Source organism: Schistocerca nitens, chromosome 3, assembly GCF_023898315.1.
Source record: "Schistocerca nitens isolate TAMUIC-IGC-003100 chromosome 3, iqSchNite1.1, whole genome shotgun sequence".
Lineage (NCBI taxonomy): Eukaryota > Metazoa > Arthropoda > Insecta > Orthoptera > Acrididae > Schistocerca > Schistocerca nitens.
Window position 1 is genome coordinate 881,923,701 of NC_064616.1, and position 23,227 is coordinate 881,946,927.

General features: G+C 39.0%; 1 protein-coding gene across 1 annotated transcript in view; it reads right to left on the reverse strand.

Moving 5' to 3' along the window:
• Window positions 1-1,700: 1,700 nt before the first annotated feature.
• LOC126248926 (chondroitin sulfate synthase 2) overlaps window positions 1,701-23,227 on the reverse strand; it is a 125,088-nt gene continuing 103,561 nt past the window's right edge. Inside the window, exons 8-9 of the mRNA XM_049950428.1 lie at window positions 17,300-17,486; window positions 1,701-2,175 (exon numbers count right to left, since the gene is read on the reverse strand). Of these exons, the coding sequence (XP_049806385.1) occupies window positions 1,841-2,175; window positions 17,300-17,486 (522 nt within the window). The 3' untranslated portion in view covers window positions 1,701-1,840. The remainder of the gene's footprint in view (window positions 2,176-17,299; window positions 17,487-23,227) is intronic.

The window sequence follows — 23,227 nt, forward strand, 5'->3', positions numbered from 1 at the left end:
ATCAACATGATCATGAGGCCAGGTGACACACTGCAGGCAATAATGTCATGGTGTTAGCAAAGGCACTCACATTGGTCCTCTGCTGCCATAGCCCATTAATGCCAAATTTTGCTACACTGTCCTAACAGATACGTTCATCATACCTCCCACATTGATTTCTGCAGTTGTTTCATGCAGTGTTGCTTGTCAGCACTGACAACTCTATGAGAATGCCATTGCTCTCAGTCATTAACAGGAGGTAATCAGCTACTATGTTGTCTGTGGTGTGATGTATGCCTAAAACCTGGTATTTTCAGCACACTCTTGATACTTTGGATCTCAGAACACTGAATTCTCTAATGATTTCTAAAATGGAATGTCCATTGCATGTAGCTTTAACTACCATTTCGCATTCAAAATATGTTAATTTCCACAGTGTGCGATACTACCACCAACTGTATATGTGCATATCGCTATTCCATGACTTTTGTCACCCGAGTCTGTAATAGTAAAACAGAGATTTGAAACTGAGATTTTAAACTGTGAAGCACTTCCATCAGCAGATATGGTAACTGACCATAATTTACTGGTTGTGAACTGTAGATTAAATGCAAAGAATCTGCAAAAAAGGTAGGAAATTAAGGAGATGGGATCTAGGTAAGTTGAAAGAATGAGAGGTTGTTGAGAGTTTCAGATGGAGCATTAGGCAACAAATGACTCGAAAACCTGAAAGGAATACTGCAGAAGATGAATGGGCAGCTATGTGAGATGAAATAGTGAAGGCAACAAAGGATCAAATAGGTAAACAGACAAGGCCTAGTAGAAACCCCTCGATATCACAGAATATATTTAATTTAATTAATGAAGAGATAAAAAATAAAAATGGAGCAAATGAAGCAGGTGAAAAATTAGACAAACATCTACAAAATTACACTGAAAGGAAAGCTCAGATGGAAAACAAGTACTAAGCAAAGAAGGGAAAGCTGAAAGGTGAAAGGACTATATAGAGGGGCTATAAAAAGGAACTGGGCTCGAAGGCAATATTATAGAAAGGGAGGAGGGCATAGATGAAGAAGAGATACAGAAATATGATGCACCAAAAAGAAAGGAAAGAAGAGTCTGACAAAGCAATAAAAGATTTAAGCTGGAACAAGGCCCTAAAATACTGACACGAATTACTTACAGCAAAGTAGGAAAACTGGTAGAAGCCAACCTAGGAGACAATCAGTTTGGGTTTTGAAGAAATGGTAGAACACTCATGGCAACACTGACCCTACGACTTCTCTTGGAAGATGGGTTAAGGGAAGGAAAACCTATGTTTACAGTATTGTAGATTTGTATAAAGCTTTTGACAATGTTGAATGGAATGCACTCTTTAAATTTTGCAAGGTATCAGGCATAAACTTCAGGGAGCACAAATTTATTTACAAACTGTAGAGAAACCAGGTGGCCCATATAAGAGTTGAGAGGAATGAGAGGGAAGCACTGCTTGAGAAGGGAGTGAGACAGGGTAATAGCCTAATAATCTCTAAGTACAGTCTCTGTACAGTGAGAAAGCTGTGACGGAAAGAAGGAGAAATTCAGAAAGGATGAGCTAACACATAATAGAGAGAAGAGAGACACCACAGAGACAGAAAAAATGTATTAATTATTCTATGCTGCTAATTAGTAATACAATAAAGTAAATAATTCTGAAAACACAATCAGGCAGTCAAACTTAATTAAAGTCTTGCAACAGATTATGTTATTTTCAAGCAAAAAGCAGCATCCAAGTTCTGTTCAACAACATCCATTAACTCTTTTACACATATTCATATCACAAGCCTTTATACATACAAGAATATATAAAAGATAGTATGCTTTATAATGTGTGACCTGTCTTATATTCGAGTATAGCATGTGCTAATTGGCTCCTATGTCCTAAATTAAAAGTTCTCTGCTGCTCACAATCCTGCAATAGCTGTAATCCATAAAGTACTGAACAGTTTCTTTCTCTGTGCCTTATTCTGAGGCCAGGCTCCACAGCACGAAGAACGTGACAGTTGCTTGCACAAACAAACATAGAATACAATGAATTTATAGAACAGCCATAACTAAAATCTGATCCAACGAAAGTACGATTTCTTGTAGTTACAAGTGAGTTGATATCACGATCATTTTGCACGGTTGGAATGATATGTTCCACTTGTCTGCGAACTGCAATATAAAAAACAAAAGGTTAGTTTTTAAAGAATTTACGAAACAGTGACTGACATATTACAAACATCGGCATGTGAGTTTTAGTACAGTAAATGCATTGCAAATATAAACAAACTCAAAACTGCAATCTATGTTGTAAATTAAAAATTTGCATATGGCAACACAAGGAAAATTTTCTACACCTTGACAGACTGAAGCCACTAAACTGCTCACCACATTACCAACAAGAACTTTACTCGCACATATTATCTCTAAAATATTGTGAGAAAAATAATTTTAAGAAAACAAATGCCTAATAACCACAATAAGACCCCTGTTATTTAAGACAATTAGGATTTGACCGTCAGGCAACCAGTTAATGTATTTGTGAATACATTAACTTTTGTAAAAATTGCAATGTCAAGAAGGATGTGTGTCACAGAAATGAAATTTATATCACAGATTAGGTTCATGTCAACACACAAAAAATAAGGACACAGGACTGTAGATGATCTACAACTTTGAGCATATGAATTTGGTGAAATGGGCTTTGCCTGAAACCAATAAATAATAATAAATAAAAAACTCTGAGAATTCATCCTATAACAATTGTAGCACGGAATCAAAAGGGGTGGGGGCTAGATTTGTTCCCAGGGCAATCTCCCTCTACACAGTTTTATGTGAGTCCACAAAGTACCAACAACAACAGTCAATGGTGGACAATTAACCCGTTAACTGCTCTAGACGTGTTAACGCATGCACCTTCATACTTGTCCCTGTGTGCTCTGAACATGTTTACGCGTGCCACCAGTCCTTCTACCTGGTACTCTGAATGTGTCTACGCGTAGACACAGAGTATCAGGTAGAAGGACTGGTGGTGGGCGTAAACACGTTCAAAGCACACAGGGACAGGTTCAAAGGTGCGCGCATTAACACGTCCAGAGCAGTTAAAGGGTTAAGAAACAAGTTGCTGACTAAATATATCCCAGTTATTTTGATGTGTGATATAGCAGATGTAATGTGCATTCCAGGGAATTGGTGTTTCCCTCCATTCTTCAGAATAGGCTTGTACATTTCTCGTTACATGTGGCTAGACGTTGCTCTGCAGAAATATAGCCTGTGGATTTGTCTGCGGGAATGCAATACAACAGTCTATAAAACATTCCTTATGCAACAGTTGCTGTTCAGACACACACACACACACACACACACACACACACACACACACACACACACACACACACACACAGAGTCCAAAAAGGTTATGTAGGCCCAATAGTACTGACTGGTCATCCTCATCCCATAGGATGCGGATACAGAGGGGCATTGGTCAGTGCATCACTCTCCTGGCCACTGTCAGTTTTCGTGACCTGTGTCGCTACTTCTTAATCAAGTAGCTCCTCAACTGGCAGTCATTAAAATACTGCACACAAAAAGAAAATTGTCAACTTAGTTGGAAACTTCTAAATACACTACTGATCAATCATGGCAAATAAATCTCAGAAATTATGACAATTGTTTTATGTTACTGTAGATTTTGAAGACATTAATCATAATAATAAATTTAGTTGTTCTGTTAACTGATTAAATTCATTTTACAATTACTTCTTTTCAAATGTAGCAAATGCCTGCTACATGGCAAGGATAAAATTTCATGGTCTGGCATTAAAGACTGTTTTTAGGTGAAAATCCACAACTTCTTTCATGTAATCCTGTTTAGGGCAATGCAATTTTGTCCAAAACAGGAAAGAAGAAAGCTTAGGGTTTGAGGTTATCAGAGATAGATCACAACCTCAGATATGGTGAGAATGGGCTATGATATCTGGTGTATCCTTTTCAAGTGAATCATCCTGGCCTTGGAATTTATCAGTTTTGAAGAGTAAGAGAAAACCTAAATCTGGATGAGGACTGGAATCTTGCTTCACCCAAATGCAAGTTCAGTGTCTTAACGTTACTTGGTGCATTTTGTCCAACGTTAATCCAACGAGGTAGTCATGGAAAGTCTGCAAAACACCCACTTATAACTGCCACAATCTCTTCATTTGACATTTACCAGCCATAAAATTGTTTAGGTGTTGGAATAAATACCAAATCTGCTGAATATTGTGGGCAAGTAAAATGTCTTAGTGAAATCTAAGACACTTCTTGTGTATTTGCCTTCAAATTTCCCAGAAGACTTGCGTAATATTTGCCAATTATTGTTTCACCCTTTAGCATCCCAGAAACAAAAAAACTAATCATAACATACAAACATTTTTGGCACTACTTTTACACATAGTGCTTTGAGTGGTGTTTAATTTTTTGTATCAAATGTTGACCCTATCCAAAACAAATAATTTCATAATGGTCCGATCTTCTAATGTCTTGATTTGAACAAAACACATACTACTTTTAAAAGCCATATAAACGCAAGTATTGCACAGATCATGTTGGAATTTTACTTACATTATTGTTCAACATATACCAACAAAAACAATCATTAATATCAATGGACCAAGCCAAAAAAATTTCTCGTGCTCTCATATATGTTAAAAGTCATATAATAAGTCATCAGCTACTAATATCATTTTTGCACATATCAATATTCGTTTGTCATTTATCACCTCATTGTGTACTTCAAAGTCATTCCATAGACATTTTACGGTTTGATTGACTTTTTTTCCTTGTAAATAATTAAATCTTAAATTTTTGTGCAGTTTATGGTGAAATGATCAGCCAAATACCTGAAGACGTAAATATACAGCAGTCTATGCTTTTTGAGTTTCACAAGGGTAGTAATACAACAGTTGCTACCACAAAACATTTGTGATGTTTATCCAAGACATTTGTAAATACCAAAGGTGGTTTTCTAAATTCAAATCTGGTAATGTTTATATGTACAAGTCCATTTTTCTTCATATTGAGATACAGAGCCCTAAAGTTAAATGAGTGCTGAAAAATCTGACAAGGAGGAAGACCAACAACTTTAGACAGTGACATATTAAGCGCAGAAGTGGAAGCAAATCCGGTCAGACAATCAATTGAATGTTAAACGCTCTTAACCAACCTTGATTGTGCATCCAAGAACACTTGCAGCAGATTGGTAACGACAAACAACGCTAACTGATACACCACATACAATTTATTGCTTCGGCGGTACAATACGGAAGCTTTTTTTTTTCTTTTTCTTTTTTCTCTTTTTTTAAATTGCTTGTTCACTGGAGATGAAAAATAGGTCATCTATGATAATCTAAAATGCAACAGGCAGTGGTTCTCTCTGAATGAATTACCACAATGTACAACTAGTCCAGGTTTACTCCCCAAAAAGGCACTTTTGTGTGTTTGGTGGAGTATTCAAAGGGTTGTTTGTTTTGAAGTGCTGAAAGCTGGATCAACAGTGAATGAAGAACTTTACTGTCAACAACTGGATCGAGTAAATCGATCTTCAACTGAAATATGCCCAGTGATTTTCAACAGAAAAGGTGTTATTCTGCAACACAATAATAGATTGGCACTGCACAAGACGAACCCAGGAAAAACAATTAATGAATTGGGGTGGGAGGTATTGCCTCACCCATCATACCTGCCCGATATTGGGCCATCAGATTTTCATTTATTCTGATTGCTACAATACTTTCTAAGTGGCAAGAAAATGTGAAACTGTGGATGAGATCCAAAATGCCACCTCCATATGAAGGGCTTATTTCAATAGTGGTACAAGTCCATTTTTCTTCATATTGAGATACAGAGTCCTAAAGTTAAATGAGTGCTGAAAAATCTGCAGTTGAGATACCAGAAATATTCAAGCATATGGCTTCTTGCTAGAGATGAACCTTTCTTTCTTTCTTTTTTTTTGGATTATTAATTTCAGAAGCATTATAGGCAGAAAAGTGGAGGTAATGGACTTGTACCACTATTGAAATAAGCCCTTCACATATTTTCCTCAAAACCCAATTGATTTTTATCGATCTGGCATTGAAAATTTCCACACTAGATGGCAAAAGGTACTGAATAATGAAGGTGATTACATTTCTGGCTAAAAATAAAACCATGTTAATGATTTCTCTGTTTTAATGTAATGTATAAAAATGACATTACTTTCCAGTCCCCCTAATATAAGATAATAATTGATGTCAGTTATCTATAACTGAGAAATGGGCTGCAGAATGATCCAGTAGGAAAAGGCATGTATAAAGAGATGACCATTCTGAACACAAACCTTCAAATAAATACACATTTCATTATCAGTAGGCTTGTTGAAACTCATAATTTTTGTTATTTTGGCCACTTAAATGGACAAACAGGTGAAGGTGACTCCTACACTATGGTGGATAATAATTTTAGGTGACGTTTCTAACCTAAAATGCTGTTCAGTATGACTGGCAATCATGTTATCTATCTAAGTGTAGTGGACAACCATCTTTATCACAACATGGCATCTTCTGTTCTTGTAGAATCTGTTTCTGGTATATTTGAAGTATGTTCTTTTAAAACAACGACTGGAAGATTTTTACAATAACCAGTGATACTGTATGTAATGAGACTTCTCTCTTATCTCACAGATTGGTTGTGCTGACAGTATTGTGTGCCCGACAAACATACAGCATTTCTCAATCTGATTAAAGTTCATTTGGTTTGCCACAGACACAATGTGCAAACAAGTAAAGGATTTCTTGCTTGTGTTTAAAAGCCTGTGTGCACATTAATGAAGTATATACACAGATGCTCAGATTAGGAAAAAAGTATTTGTCTACATGTCTCAGGAGTTAATGAGAAACTATAGTTTGTATTGCAGGTTTTCCTTCAGAATGGCCCATGCTATCATCTTTCAGTATGTCAGTTTCCTTTTGAAGTACCTTATGTATGATAATTATAAGTACTTCCAGGTGATTACCAATACATATCTAAACTGATAAGCCAAAAAATCAAGACCATTTGCTTATTAGTGTGTTGGTCCATCTTTGGAATGCAATACAGCAGTTAATCTAAGTGGCATGGATTCTGAAGGCACATGGTGCTAGATGTCTATGCACAGCTCATGCAGAACTCGTTAATTACAGGATGGTGGTTTGTGGGAACAGGGCATATGCCCAATAGTATCCTACATGTTCCACTGGGTTCAGATCACGTGAATCTGATCCATTATATTAATGTGAGTTCACAACCGTGTTCCTAAAACCATTGTAGCACAATTATGGGCTTATGACAGGGACAGGTGGCTTGCTGGAAGAAGCGATCCACATTGGGGAAAAGATCAAGCATGAGGGGATGAAGGTCTGCAATAATGTTCACATAATCCACAACTGTCATGGTGGCTTTGGTTACTACCCACAGGTCCCATGGAAGCCCAGATGAATGTCCCCCATAGTATAATACTGCCCTCACTTACCTGCAACTGTGACGAAGTACATATTTCGAGCAGCCATTCACAAGTATGATGATGTACCTGGACATGACCACTGACCTGGTGCAGCAGGAAATGCAGTTCATCTGAACAGGCAACATGTTTCCATTAATCTATGGTCCCATCTCAATTATCCTGGGTCCATTCCATTGTCATCGGATCAACATGGGAAGATGTAGGTGTTGAATACTGCAGTGTACTGTGTTCAACAGCGTGCACTGCAGAACACATGTGCTTGCATCAGCACTGTACTCTGTCATCAGATCTGCCACAGATCATTGCCTATGTTGCTTTACATAGTAGGCAAGCCTCCAACCTCCACATCCTGTGATGATGCATAGACATCCAACACCTTGCTACCTATGTGTGGTTTCACTGTCATTCAACTTCTTTCCACAGGTGCTCACAACAGTAGTATGCAAACAGCCAATCAGCTTCTCTATTTCTGAGATGTTCATTACCAGGCACCTGGTCGTAACAATCTGCCTGTTTTCAAAGTCACTTATGGCAGTGAATTTCAAAATTGCAGCGTGTGTTGTTGCTGGAATGATTTCCCATTCGAATATATATTTTTCTTACAGCTTGACATGCGTGCAACACCACGAGATGGCATTCAATTACAGATGGGCAGTGGTCTCAATGTTTAGGCTCATCAGTTTATGTTTTAGTACACTGATTACCAGAGTATTTTGAGACGAACGCTCACAAACTAAACCACACACTAGAAGAATTTCACCATACTATGAATTCACAATCAGTTGGAAAAAGTGCACATACATTTTCATGTGAGAATGGACTCTTCTGTATTTGATCATTATATGACTTCCCTAACTTTCTAGAAAAGATGCAAGATTACTAAATATAACCTTCTAAACATTTTAGTGTTGATAATTCAGATGAGCATCTTTTGATAAGAATCAACATAATATACTGATTATATATGTTACATAATATGTTCAACTCTGAGGTTTTAAATGTAAACTGGGATACAGTTATAGTGAAATAGTATAGAGCATTATGAATAGCCGAACAGAGGAGCACGGAGCAAACACACTAACTTGGTGACATGAGAGCAACAACAAAACCAATTGCAGCCAACTTCTTTATTTCAGAGAGCAATGATTGGTACAGTTACTTCAGCAGCATTCAGAGATTGTTAAGTTACAGGTAGCTGTAGCAGTGTCCAGAATGTTTACACAACTTCAGTTGTGCAATAAGCACAACCAAATTGTCTTTCCTGCATTAATTGTTGTATTGCTATATGCAGTTGTAACTATCTGTCACAATCATTGTACAGTAATGCCCCTGCATCCACAGTACTTCACAGTCACAAACATTTATTCACTGAACCTTGTGGGATTGGTGGAAAAAATTGTGAGAACAATGTTGAACCTCCTAGCTATCATCTAATTTTTGTATACTTTTCTCCTTTTTCTGTTCAGTAAGAAGTAGATACTGAGGTAACATAATACAGAAAATTAAATCACACTTAAGCCAAGTTTTTATAGTCTTACATGGATGTAGAGACAATTGTAAATAAATTAACAAATTTTGTATTTTTCTTGCTACTTAAGATTCATGGATGGATACAATTTTTTAAAAATCTTCTCTTGGGAAAAGTTAAATGTATAGCATAAAATTGGCCCTGTTTCACAAATATATAAATTAACAAGTTTTCCTAGGGCATATAACACACATTCTGGATGGTTAGTAGTGACTGCTCTCTTTCGTTCTTCTCCTGTGCTCAATTAACTCTGATGCACTTAAGATTAAATTTAGATACTGCCTCAATACTCAAGCACATTCCTCTTCCCTCCGCTGTGCTTATGCATAAAGTACAGGGTGCAACATGAGAACTTCCTTGTTTAAAAAAATCATAAAACAGGAAGCATTGCTGATATCAATTTAATTTCCTTTTCTTTACATAGAGGTACATTTAAAGTTTTATTTATTTTGAAAATGATATCTAGAAGGTGGCCTCCATTCTGCCCAATGCATTTGGAGAGTGTAAATTGGCAGTTTCAGTCAACTTTGTCCAACATGTCTGCACCTATGTTGGCAATAGCAGCACAAATATTGTCCCACAGCTCACCCAGGGTCTGTTGACGACTGGTGCACACCAAGGATATAAGATAATCCCATAAGAAAAAGTCACAGGTGGGTTAAATTTGGTGAGTGCGCTGGCCACTGAAAATTGACATTCAAAGAAATGAGACAGTCAGGGTTGTGTTCTTGCAAGAATGTCATTAATGTTTGTGCCATACGAGCCATGGTGCTGTCTTTTTGAAGCCAAACAGTCCCCATATCCATTTCTTCAAGTTCTCAGTCATCATGACACAATGCTAAAAAGTGACTGTAACTGCCCTATTATTCTCTTTGAAGAACCATGGGCCAATAATGCCAATTGTATTTAATGCACACCAAATAGTCACATGTTCTGTATGCAGGGGCTACTCATGAAGTTCTCGGGGGTTCATGCCAAATGTCCACAAGGACATCATAAGGAAGGTTTTCGATCAAGACTTCACATGCATTTTTTCATGAAAGAAAATCACACTGATTAAGTATGTACACTACTGCCAGTTTATATGGATGAAATTTTAACTCTTCATGAAGAATTTGTCTCACTGTGTGATCAAAAATCGCAAGAGCAGCTACATGTTTGTGTCCAGATCACTTGGAAGAATTCAAAATCACCAGCTTTACTTTCTCGAAATTTCCTGGTGTCCAGGTGGTTCTTGAAGGTCCTGCTTTCTTTTTCTGCACACTACCAGTATCCATAAATGTGTCCACCCACATAACAATAGACTTTTGATCAGGAACATGACCTGCAGGTGTGATATTAAACTGTTCCCCAAATGCACACTGGGTTGCGATGACTGGCCATTCGAAAAGAATGTCACCACAGCGGATGCGCACTCCTCTCTCGTCGTCCACTGCATGACTGCTGCTAAACCAACCTTCGGAGTGGGGAGGGGAGGAGGGGGGAGGGGGAAGGGGGATATATATTGCGCACACGCACAGAGAGAGAGAGAGAGAGAGAGAGAGAGAGAGAGAGAGAAATTTTACCCTCTCAAATTCACTCCATCCCACACAACAATGAGCAACAGCCATGTGTCCATGTGTGGCACGTGTTTCAAATAAGGAAGTTCCTGCACCACGCCTTGTATGTTTTGCTGTTGTCCTACTTCACAACTCATTCTTCATTCCACTATAATGTTCAACTTAGACTCACAGCTCTCCATTACTCCACGTTTAGCATCAGGGGGGCAAGATACACTAACTGTGTAACAATGGAAGAATTTTGTGGTCAGAGGTCCATCTACATCTCCATCTGTACTCCCCAAGTTACTGTACAGTGTGTGAGAAGTCTCATTTTTCTCCATTCACGTATGGCACAAAAGAAACAAGACTGCTGGTACGCTTTTATATGGGCACAAATTTCTCTAATTTTAGCATCGTGATAATTATGTCATATGTATGGTGGAGAAACTAGTATGTTTCTTGACTCATTCTGTAATGCATGCAATCAGAATTTTGGGAATAAGGCTTTCCTTGATGCACACCATCACTCTTGCAATGTCTCCTATTGCAGTCTGCTGAGCTTCTGTGTGACACACTCAGCACTTCCGTGATACTGAGTTGACTAAACAAATCCAAGACAAATTGTGCAATTCTTCTTTGAATCCTGCGTATTTCTTCCATTAATACAACTTGGTAAGAATCCCAAACTGACAAACAATACTCATAATTGGTTGAATGAATGTCTTGTGTGCAAATTATACTTCCTCAGGATTCTTCCAATACTAGCATCTACCACTCCCATGACGATTTATGTGGTTATTCCATCTTAAATTTCTCTGGATGGAAACTCTTAGATACTTGAAGATTGTGTATGATTCCAGTGACTGATCACTGATCATTCTGTCACACAATATCAGATCCTTGCATAAATTTAAATGCATTACATTATACACTAGACTCTCGCTAATCTGGCCCTCAGTAGTCCAGCCTCTCAGTAATCTGGCACACATCCAAAAACATGTGCACAATGAATTATCATGTACAACAATACTTAGTTAAACAACACTTTATATACTGTATTTGAAATTGCAGCTGAATCATGTCTTTTAAAAGGAAACACATTATGCTAGACCTCAAACAGAAACTCGAAATTTCAAATAAGTTAAATCAAGGTTCTTCGCAGAAAGTCATTGCTGCTGAGTTCAGTGTTGGACGAGCTACTGTTTGTGACATTAAAAAGAAAGATGTTATTCGACAATACTCAACACTGTTGAGTGGTACTTAAGTAAATAAATTAGTGAAATCAAAGTGAACTAGAAATTAGAATATAGATGAAAAACTTGGTTTAGTTTAGAGAGTTACATACTCGCAAACAGCGGGCCGAACAGCAGAACAGAAGAGACAATGACCGTGGAGTCAGCAACTTCCACATAAGCGGGCGCTGTCGATTCAGCCGTCAGGGCATCGCCCGACCGGCTCACGTGTTTCTCAGTTGTCGTATGTGAGCAAAGGCCCTCGCCTACATCCCAAGAGCCAATGACCGACGTTAAGAAGATTCTTCGAGAAGCTTTTCAACGTGACAGAAGAGGCAATGACCGGCTCACATGTTTCTCAGTCGTCACGTGTGATCAAAGGCCCTCGCCTACATTCCAAGAGCCAATGACCGACGTTAAGAAGATTCTTCGAGAAGCTTTTCAACGTGACAGACGAGGCAATGACCGTGATGTCGTTCACCTCCAGTAAACTGAAGTGAATAAATACGCGAGACGCAGTGAGCCAAAGAAGGAGATGAAGACGAAGACGGAGACGGGGACGGAGACGGAGACGGGGACGAGAGACGAAGACGAGAGACGAAGACGAGAGACGAAGACGAGAGACGAAGACGAGAGACGAAGACGAGAGACGAAGGAAGAAAAGAAGAGTAGCAGTAGTTTTCAGTCAGTTTCGGTGCTGAAGACCGTCATGCAAGAAGAGTCTGCATCATGCACAGACGCACCAAGTCCGCCGCTGTAGTGGAATAGCAAGCAGCAGCCACGGCGCCAGAAGACAGAAGTTAAAAGGTATTTGAAGTCTGATTTTTACGTACCCGGGTGACTCGTGAGGACGGGAAGGAGACGGCCTCACATCAGCAGTCACCTGTGAGCTGGGATGAAGACCTGACAGCCGAAGACTGGCAAGCGGGAGTCCGTGGTTCGAGTCCGGGACACTGGCCTTCCCCCGCCGTGCCGCTCCGCTGGTCGACGCACAACACACGCGGCCGCATAGAGAAGAGAAACACTGGGACGCCACACCCAAGGTATCATCCGACGCACGACTTCGCTCGCAATAATTAAACCGGCCACCTCGCGCTGCGCGTCTCCCGTCAGCTGGGCGAGACTGCGACACGAGATACACACCGCTACGCGTAATCAGACGCCGCCGCCGCCGCTGCCGCTGCCGCAGCAGAAGACTTCACAAACGACACAGCTGCCGCTCTCCGAACCAGAATATTCCGTAAGATACAGTTGTACAAATCTTCAATAAAAGTTATCTTATGTAAAAATGATGTTTCATTCGACCTCATACCCGAGCCAAGGAAGAACCCACCCTGCCCACATGTTGTTAAGAGAGAAAAGTTAATTTATTTAATATTTTCACCCTTACAGAATGCTTTAGAATGCTCATCCTGACAATTAACAGCATCAAAAGAGAAAACCCAGTTACATTTAGTGACAGAAGTGTCACACTTAGTAACACAACTGTTACATTTGATGTCAGAAGCCGTTTTAGATGTTACAACACAAATGGATACTGAGTTTGGAAAATGGAAGGTTATGCAAAAGAGTGAGAATGAAGAACTGGACATAGCTGTTTATAGATGGTTCATACAACAACGCAGTAAAGGAATTCCAGTCAGTGGCCGATTATAAAGGAAAAAGCAGCTGCATTTAACAAAACCTTGGTGGTAGTAACCTGTTTTGTAGAGAGTGAAGATTGGCTATCAAACTGGAAAAAATGACATGGCATTCGGCAGCTGACAGTCACTGGGGAAAGTCGCTCAGCTAACAATAAGGATGGGGGTGAGTCTGTAAGCAAGATATGGAAGATTATAGAAGAAGAAGATGATTTAACTGCTGATGCCTTGTATAATGCTGATGAAACAGGACTTTTACAAGATGCTCCCTTCAAAAACATTAGTTGCTAAGGACGAGAAGGAAGCTTGTGGTTACAAGCAACAGAAACAGTGAGTAACATTAATGGCATGTTGTAATGCAAATGGGAGTCATGTACTACCGCTTATGATGACTGGAAAATCCCAACATCCACATTGTTTTCAACACACTGACATAAATACTATACCAGTGCAGTATTGTGCTCAGAAGAAAGTGTGGATGGACAGACAAATATTCTCTCGGTGGTTCCATGAAACGTTTGTACCAGCAGTGAGAAAAGAGCTAAAGAAAAAGCTTCCACTGAAAGCTATCCTTATAATTGACAATGCTCCCAGTCATCCTTCAGATGTTTCTCTAAAGTCCGATGGTATACATGTACAAGCACTCTTTCTCCCAACCAATGTGACAGCCCTAATTCAGCCCATGGACCAGGGAATTTTCGAATCAATTAAACGTCACTATCGACATTCACTTCTCGTCTCCTTGCTGAACGAAGCTGAAAACGACTCTATTGAGACTATGCTGAAGGAGTGGAAAGCAATTGACATACATGATGTTTTTTCCAAGCAGTCAAAGCATGGGATAAAATGGAGAGTGCTACTTTAATGAAGAGCTGGAGAAAATTGTGGCCATCCATTGATACCGAATTGGATCTACTAGTGAGTGACAGTGATGAGCCAGTCAATTCAGAATTATGCATTACTTTGTACACTGACATGTCCCACAACCTTCCAGGAGGAGAAGAAATTAATGATGACGATGTTACTAAGTGGCTGAATGAGGAAAACTGTGATATGGACCAAACTTTAACAGATGAAGAAATAATCAAAAGCGTGCAAGAAAGTAATGATGAAAGTGATGAAGAAGAGGACACAGGAGGAGAGAGCATGAAGATTTCTCACACTGCTGGTGCTGAAGCTGCCGAGGTCTTCCTGGAGTACATTATGCAACAACCAGATACATGCAGTACCGATGTAATGCTTGTAAAGCGGTTGCATGATAAAGCATGCCACCATCACCTATCATCATTGCAACAGTTAAAAATTAGGGACATGTTTCAAAGTGAGTAATACAACTATATAATTATGTACAGTATACACTCAAGGGTGAAGTTTTCTTTGAAAATTAATGTATTTTAATATTTAATAAAATATATCCTCTATGTTTTAAAATTGTATCCCTCGGTTTAATAAAGAACTGTACACTATATCTCCTATGTTTTCAAAATAAATAAAAAACAAAATAAATGAATAAAATAAATTTCAGACACTCAATAACCGGCACTTCCACTAATCTGGCACCCATATGTACCCAGGAATGGCCAGATTAGCGAGAGTCTAGTATATTTATTTATGTTTACAGTCAGCTACCAATCTTTGCATGTGGCACTGATCATCTGCACGTCTCTCCGCATTTTGTAACAAGTTTCTAACAATGTCACCCTCATGTACAAAATTGTGTCATCTAAAAACAGTCACTTAGTTGTTATCTGCCAAACATTTATATACAGGGCGATTCAGGAGGAATAACACATAATTTGTGAGGTGGTCCTACATGTGAAAATAAAATGAAAAAGTCCTATAAACATGTGTCCAATTTTCAATAATTGTGGAACTGGAATGGGTTGAAGACTACGCACATCCATGAATGATTATGAAGATAAGTGTGAATATTACTTACCGAAATGCTGTGTAGGTGCTGTGGTGGACAAATAATGGTGGAACAGGTGACTAATACATCCTGCAAGAGGTGTTCCCACCCATCTCAATGCACTTGTCAACTGATTGAAGGATACGCTGTGTTGCACATCGATCATCGTCTCAGCAGGCTTTGATGTGGGCAACAGTTTCAGAGTAACAAGTTCTTCATGTGTATTCAACTTTGTAGCATCCACATCCCCCTTTAACCATCCCCATAAACAGAAGTATAATGGGTTAGGCCAGGTGGTCTGGCATGCCACTTAAGGGGTCCGCCATGGTCAATCCACCATTGAGGAAATGTGTTATTCAGAAACTGGGATACTTGTGTGGTACAGTGATTCGGTGACAGATCATGTTGCAGATACATTTGCCATCGTTGTGCTAATGTCACGGCTTCCAAAAGTACAAGTAGAGCTTCCATCAGAAAATGTGCACATGTTGCGACTGTCATGTAATTTGGTAGGAACACAGGCCATATCACCATGGCATCAATAATATCACACCAGATGTTCACTGAGAACCTAACTTGAAATCTTGTTTCCCTAGTGTCATGTGGGTTCTCCATCACCCATGTATGAGAACTGTGGGTGCTCATGATACCATTGCATGTAAACGTAGCCTCATCTGTAAATAAAGTGTACTGCACAATGTCTCTGTTTACAGCCAACTATTCACAAAAGTTTTTTTGCTTACTGAGTCACTTGAATGCAGATGTTTAATGGGCTGCACATAGAATGGGTACAAGCCCTCAGAATGTAACGCATGCCACATTCACGTTTGTGGAATATGGAGCTGATGGCTAATGCATCATGTAGTGGTGGTGGGACTCCATTGTGCCATTACAATAATGTCTTCCCTTTCCTCAACTGACTGGATGGCCTCACATTCTGATGTTATGTATAACCTGGGTAGTGATCCGGATTCATAAAATGTTTGAAAAACCCTGGGAAATACCCTGGCACAGGGGGTTTGTCAGTCAGGGAAACGTCTCTGGTATTCTGTTACAGCTGCAGGGGCACTGAAATTACAGTACCTGTACATGTCTGTGAATTCTGCATAGGTGAAAGTATGCGGAATGTTGGTATTAACAGACACAATGGACTTGCTCAGTTAAACAACACTCAAGCACGACATGCACACAGCCTCATGACTGCTCACTTATCCAACCCACAATTACACAATGGGTACTCTTGCAGCTGTTGCCTCAGAGCAATGTCACAGTGCTGCTATCTGTTGGAGAACCCCCATCCCTCTCTTGTAGGATGGATCAGTCATCTGTCCCACCATTATTCTATCCACCACAGTATCCACACAGCATTTTGGTAAGTAATATTCACACTAGTCTTCATATTTTTTCATGGATGTGCGTAGGCTTCAACCTGTTCCATAATGATCGAAAATCAGACCCATGTTCCTATGACTCTTTCGGTCTATATTAACATGTAGAATCGCTTCACAAATTATGTGACATTCCTCTTGAATCATCCTGTATACCGTGAGCAACAGAAGCCCTGTCACACTACTTTGAGGTGTGCTGGGTTCTACTTTTCCTTTTGATTATGCCTCTCCATTAAAACTGACACACAGAGTTCAGTCTGCAAGGAAGTCTTAAATCCAACAAAATATGTGTTTGGATATTCTGTATATAGGTTTTCCTAGTGACAGCTTATTTCCATTCAAAAATTAATCTGTGATACAGAAGCTGTTGTTAAGAAAATGTAAGTATAATACGCATTCCAAAACATTTCTGCTATCAGACATTTTATTCCCATGCACAGATTGTCAAAGGGTTATACAACTGTGTGTTTCACACATTTATGTGTCAAAGCTAGATTCATAGTTATGATCTATTATCAAAAATATAAAATGAAAGAAGTGATTACCTGCAAGGTAGTCCTTTGCATAAAATGCCAGATTACTTTTGCTATATGAATCATAATGACCATAATTTTTGTTTATGTCCAGTTCTACTGGTCTTTGTACTTCAGGTGTATACACAATATCAGGATGGAACTCTGTGAATGGTATAGGGCTAAACACCTGCCACTGAAGGACTGTATTCATCCGAACCTGTTAAGTATAATGAAAAAAAGCATACATTTAGAAACAATTACTTTGTCACACACTTTATTAATGCTACATGTTTTGTAAAATGTAGGCAGTTCATGTATGATACCCAGTAAATAAACTACCATGAACTGAATATGAAACAGAAGCAATAGGATAACTTGGGGTATGAATATAGCTCTGGCTGCCCAATGTTCACTGCTTGGGAAAGAGTGTAAACTCACTTGTATATATGTGGCAGAACATCAATCAAGGTAAATACATATTTGACTATGTCTTTCACCCTTTGAATTTTAGGTTTAAAAAAAACATTCACTCTCATTCTTTAACCTTCCTTCTCAACTTACGCATATATTTGCTTTTCCAAATTCTGAGGAAGGAGCCATAGGCTGCAATTAAGTGTGTTGAACACACACTGAATTTTACTTTCATTAATAGTGAGTATTTACATTTCTTTTTCATTTTGACTTCACAAACCAGATGCTTCCATGCAGCTCAATTTTTACCTTTGCAAATGTATTCCTACAATTTCCATGCAGATGTTATAAATAAAGATCATTTGTTTTCTTTCTCTGAATTTGTTACCTTCTTAATACTATTCCTACAGAATTCAAAGCTTTCACTTATTTTTATTTAATATTACTTATCTCAGATACATGTTCCATACAGTGATTACTTGCCCTAAATTTGGAACACATCAAAATTTTACGTGTACTTAGTTCCACATCAGCACTAATAATGTTGTCGTGATATTCGGTCTGAAGACTTGTCTGATGTAGCTAGTCTATCCTGCACAAGTCTCTTCATTTCTGCATGACTATTGGAACCTGCATACTGTATTCAAGCCTTGGTTTTGCTCTACAATTTTTACCCCCCATACTCCCATCCATTACCAAGTTGAGAATTCCTTGATGCTTCAGGACATGTCATATCAACCCATCCCTTCTCTTGCTCAAGTTACACCATAAATACCTTTTTTCCCAAATTTGGTTAAGTACATCCTCATTTGTTTACCAGTTTGTCCATTCTTTATAAACAATTGGAGTCAATATTTTGCAGCCATGACTTACGAAACTTATAATTCAGTAGTATTCTCACCCGTTGGCACCTACCTTCTTTGGAATCAGGGGTATTATGTTTTCCTAAAGTTAGAGGATATTTCGCCAGTCTCATGTATCTTGCACACTAGGAGGATCAGTTTTGTCATGCTGGTTCTTCCAAGGATCCCAATATGGGCAGCATCTATCTTTCCCCTAGTTATGCGTGCTTCTACAGCCTTGCATTTGTCCTCTAGCCAATCCTGCTTAGCCATTATGCACTTTCTGTCAATTTCATATTTATAAAGTCTGTATTCTCCTTGCCTGCTTCATTTGCTGCATTTTTATATTTTTTTCCTTTTTTTCAATTAAATCCAATATCTCCTCAGTTATCTTGCCTTTTTATGTATGTGATACTCTGCTGCCTTCACTACATCATCTCTCAAATCTAGCCATTCGTTTTCTATTGTTCTTTTCCCCCACTTCAGTCCAACATTGCCTAATACTTCCTCTGAAACTCTCATTCCTTCAACTTATTCTCATCCTATCTCCTCAATTTCCTACGTTTTTTGAAATTTCTTCAGTTTTAGTCTGCAATCCATAACCAACAAATTATAGTCAGAGTCTATATTTGCTTCTGGAAAAGTCTTACAGTTTAAAGTCTGGTTTAAATATCTCTGTCTTATGATTATATAATCAGTCTAAAACCTTCCAGTGTCTCCAGGTTTGTTGCACATATACCACCACCTTTCACGATTTTTAACCCAAGCGTTAGTGGTGATTAAATTACGCTGTGTGCAGAATGCTACCAGATGGCTTCCTCTTTCATTCTTTACCCCACATCCATGTTCACCCACTATTTTGCCTTCTCTTCCTTTCCCTACAACTAAATTCCACTCACTTATCACAATTAAATTTTCCTCTCTCTTAACTATTTGAATAATTTCCTTTATTTCATCATAAAATCTTTCAATCTTGTCGTCTTCTGTGGAGCTAGTTGGCATATAAATTTGTATTACTGTGACGGGTGTTGGCTTCACGACCATCCTGGCTATGATAATGCATTCATTATGCTGTTCATAGTAGCTTACCTGCAGTTCTATTTTCTTATTCATTATTAGGCCTACACCTGCAATACCCCTACCTGATTTGGTGTAGATAACCCTCTACTGACCTGACCAAAAATCCTATTCTTCCTGCCACTGCACTTCACTAATTCCTACTATATCTAACTTCAAACTATCCATTTCCTTGTAACCGACTTACTTGATTAAGGACTTTAACATTCAACCCACTGACCTGTAGAATGCCAGTTTCTTTTTCCTGATGACCACACCCTCCTGAGTAGTCCCTACCTGGAGATCCAAATGGCAGACTATTTTGCCTCTGGAATACTTTACCCAAAAAGATGCCATCATCTTTAACCCATACGGTACATCTGCATATCCTCAGGAAAGAAAAATCACAGCTGTAGTTTCCCCTTGCTTGCAGCTGTTAGCAGTACCAGCACAGCATGTTGGCTAATATTACAAGGCCATGTGCGTCAATCATCCAGACTGTTGTCACTGCAACTACTGAAAAGGCTGCTGCCCCTCTTCAGGAACAACCTGCTAGTCTGGTCTCTCCAGAGGTAACCCTCTGTTCTGGTTGCACCTACAGTACAGCTGTCTGTATCACTGAGGCATGCAAGCAACCCCACTTCATCAAGAGATAAATAATATACATCCACAATTTACTTACATTTACAGAAGATGCTACTGTAGTAATCTTACAACCTAAATAATAAATACAGTTGTATAAAAATATAGATAGAGTAATAAGACAAATTCTTCATAAAATTACAAATCACACAATAAGTACAAAAATAAAAAATAACATAAATGCAGTAGTGACACATACAAAGCAGCATAAGGCTTAAATGATAAATGACCTTATGTACGCACAGTTCAGAAACATGAGCTCCTTAAGATGTTCAATTATCTGGTAAACTTGATTCACAAACTTTTTAAAAGAACAGAAAGAACGATCCCACTTAAACTGCTTTAATTTTTTGTGAAATGTGGTTTCTGTTTTCTTAGACATTTGATCTCTGTGAGAAGGAAATTGAAGATGTTGGCATCAGCATACTTGCCACATTTTTGCACCATGACAAGTGTTTTAAATTATAATGGCTCTCACGTTTGCATCTGGTATTGTGACTGTGGACTTCTGGTTTATTTTCAAAGAGATTTAAAAAAAAAAAGATGTAAAACTTATATGAAGGATTATGTACAAGGAAGCAGCCAACAGCCTGAACAGTCTGTGGCAAGAAATTCTTCAGCTTACTTTACGTATTTTCGGAACAAAGAAATACTTTTATGAATGGAGGTTTTATTGAAAAGACTCCATATGATGTTATAAAGCAAAACCAAGTGAAATTTGCTGTCTCTGTTACAGACTGAGCTGTAATGTGAGAAAGTATTCTTAATACGAAAGCAGCTGCAGCACTTGTTGGTTTCACTTACCCAGGAACTATGAAGTGTCTGCTGTCTGTTAACTGTAGGTTATTATATGCCACTGAGACTGATTCTACATCTTTCTGACTCTAGTGGAATTTAATGAACTTACTCTCGCTAGTATTTGCCATGAGAGCGTTTACTGTGAAATGGTTGAGAAATTTGGATTTGATCGACATACTTTCCAACATAAAGCTAGTGCCATTAGCAGACATGGTGAATTTACATTCCTGTTAGTGCCATTAGCAGACATGGTGAATTTACATTCCTGTGGGAAGATTATGACATACATTGGGCATACTAAAAGACCAAGGACAGAACCCTGCAGACTCCATGGTGAATAACTCATCAGTCTGATGTAACACTTCAGGAGTCCACAGCTTCCAGCACTAAGAGGGTTTCCTTTTTTAAGTTTTTACAAATGACCATTAGATGGCACTACAGAGGAGTGACATTACCACTGTTTTAAAATTTGTCATTTGTTATTGTTAAACTGATGACAGCTCAGAAACTGGCCAAGTAGTTTGTTTACAGTGAGCATTTAAAGAAACAGTGTTGCGAAAATATGCAACATTCACTTGAAGGTTTTCATTGGATTAGTTTTTTTTACAATTTTTATGTAGTCCTAGCTGAACAACAATGTCTCAAATAATTTCATTCAACTTTTGGTAATCGACCACCTGAGATACAGAAGAATTACAGACATTAGCTGCCAGTGGGCACTGACTTATATCAATGGAGGAAATTTAAAATTTTTGCCAGGCTGGGATTAGAACCTGAGTCCCCTGCTTACTAGGCAGATGTGCTGATCACTACGGCATCTATACACAGTGGTTACTACAACTACACAAACTACCCTAACACACCTCCTGTCACACCCAAATTCTCAACATATACCTCACACTACTAATGTAGTGCCCCTGCTCATTAGCCACACTACTTGTAACATCTCGCTGATACCCATAAGAGTTCGAGCTTGGTGTGCATCTGCACTGAAGGGAGCATTGGCCTTTATCGCCTTAATTATATATGTGGTGTCTGTTTTTTCAGACATGTTTGAAAGAACAGACCATTTTGATCCTGCAGCCACTATGAATCACAACACAAAGGAATTAAAGACAGTAACTGCCAGTGGGCATTGATTTATATAATGAGGCAAGTTGGTTGGTTGGTTGAGTTGAGGAAGAGGACCATACAGCAAGTTTGTCGGTCCCATCAGATGAGGAAAGTATGGGGAAGGAAGTTGGCCGTGCCCTTTCAAAGGAACAATCCCGCCATTTGCCTGAAGTGATTTAGGGAAATCATGGAAAACCTAAATCAGGATGGCCGGACGCAAGTTTGAACCATCGTCCTCCCAAATGCGAGTCCAGTGTGCTAACCACTGTGCCACCTCACTTGGTGAGCCAAGTTGAAAATTTATGCTGGACTGGGATTAGAACCTGGGTCTCCTACTTCAGACGGCTGACCACTATGTCATCAATACACAGTTGTCACCATGACTGCACACACTACCCTAGCTCGCCTCTCATCAAACCCAAATTCTCGACTTATACCACACACTACTGATGTAGCACACTGCTCATTAGCCTCATTACTCACGGCATCTCTCCACAACTTGTAAGAGTTTGGGCAGGGATCATGGGCCATCATTTCCTTAATTATATGAGGGTTGGAACTTAAATAGTGGCAACTATTTATTCACAACTGATAGAAAAGTGTTACATGTTTGCACCTGTTACAGTCCTTCAAAGTAGTCACTAGCATTGTGTAGAACCCTTTGCAAGTGACGTGGAAGGCGTAATATACCGTTAGCAGAGCCTGTTTTGTTTATGGTGCGAATGGAATGGTCTACTGCCCATCGAATCTCTGGAACAGTACGGAAGCGAATGCCACGAGGCGGTTCCTTCATCTTCAGAATCAAATCAAAGTCACAAGGATGGTGGACGGTACGGTACTTCCCAGTCCCATCGACCAAACAGAGCAGCCACAGCTTGTGCTGTATGAGCCCACACATTGTTGTGCAAAATGATGGGTGGGTTGCACAGAAAGTATCGCCGCTTCTTTTGCAAAGCTGGTTGCAGGTGATGCTCCAAAAACAAACAGTAATACTGTGCATTGACGGTCTGCTGTGGATGAACGTAATGTGTTAGGATAACACCATCACAGCTGTACATGAGAATCACCATAACTTTCACCATACTGGGGCTCTGAC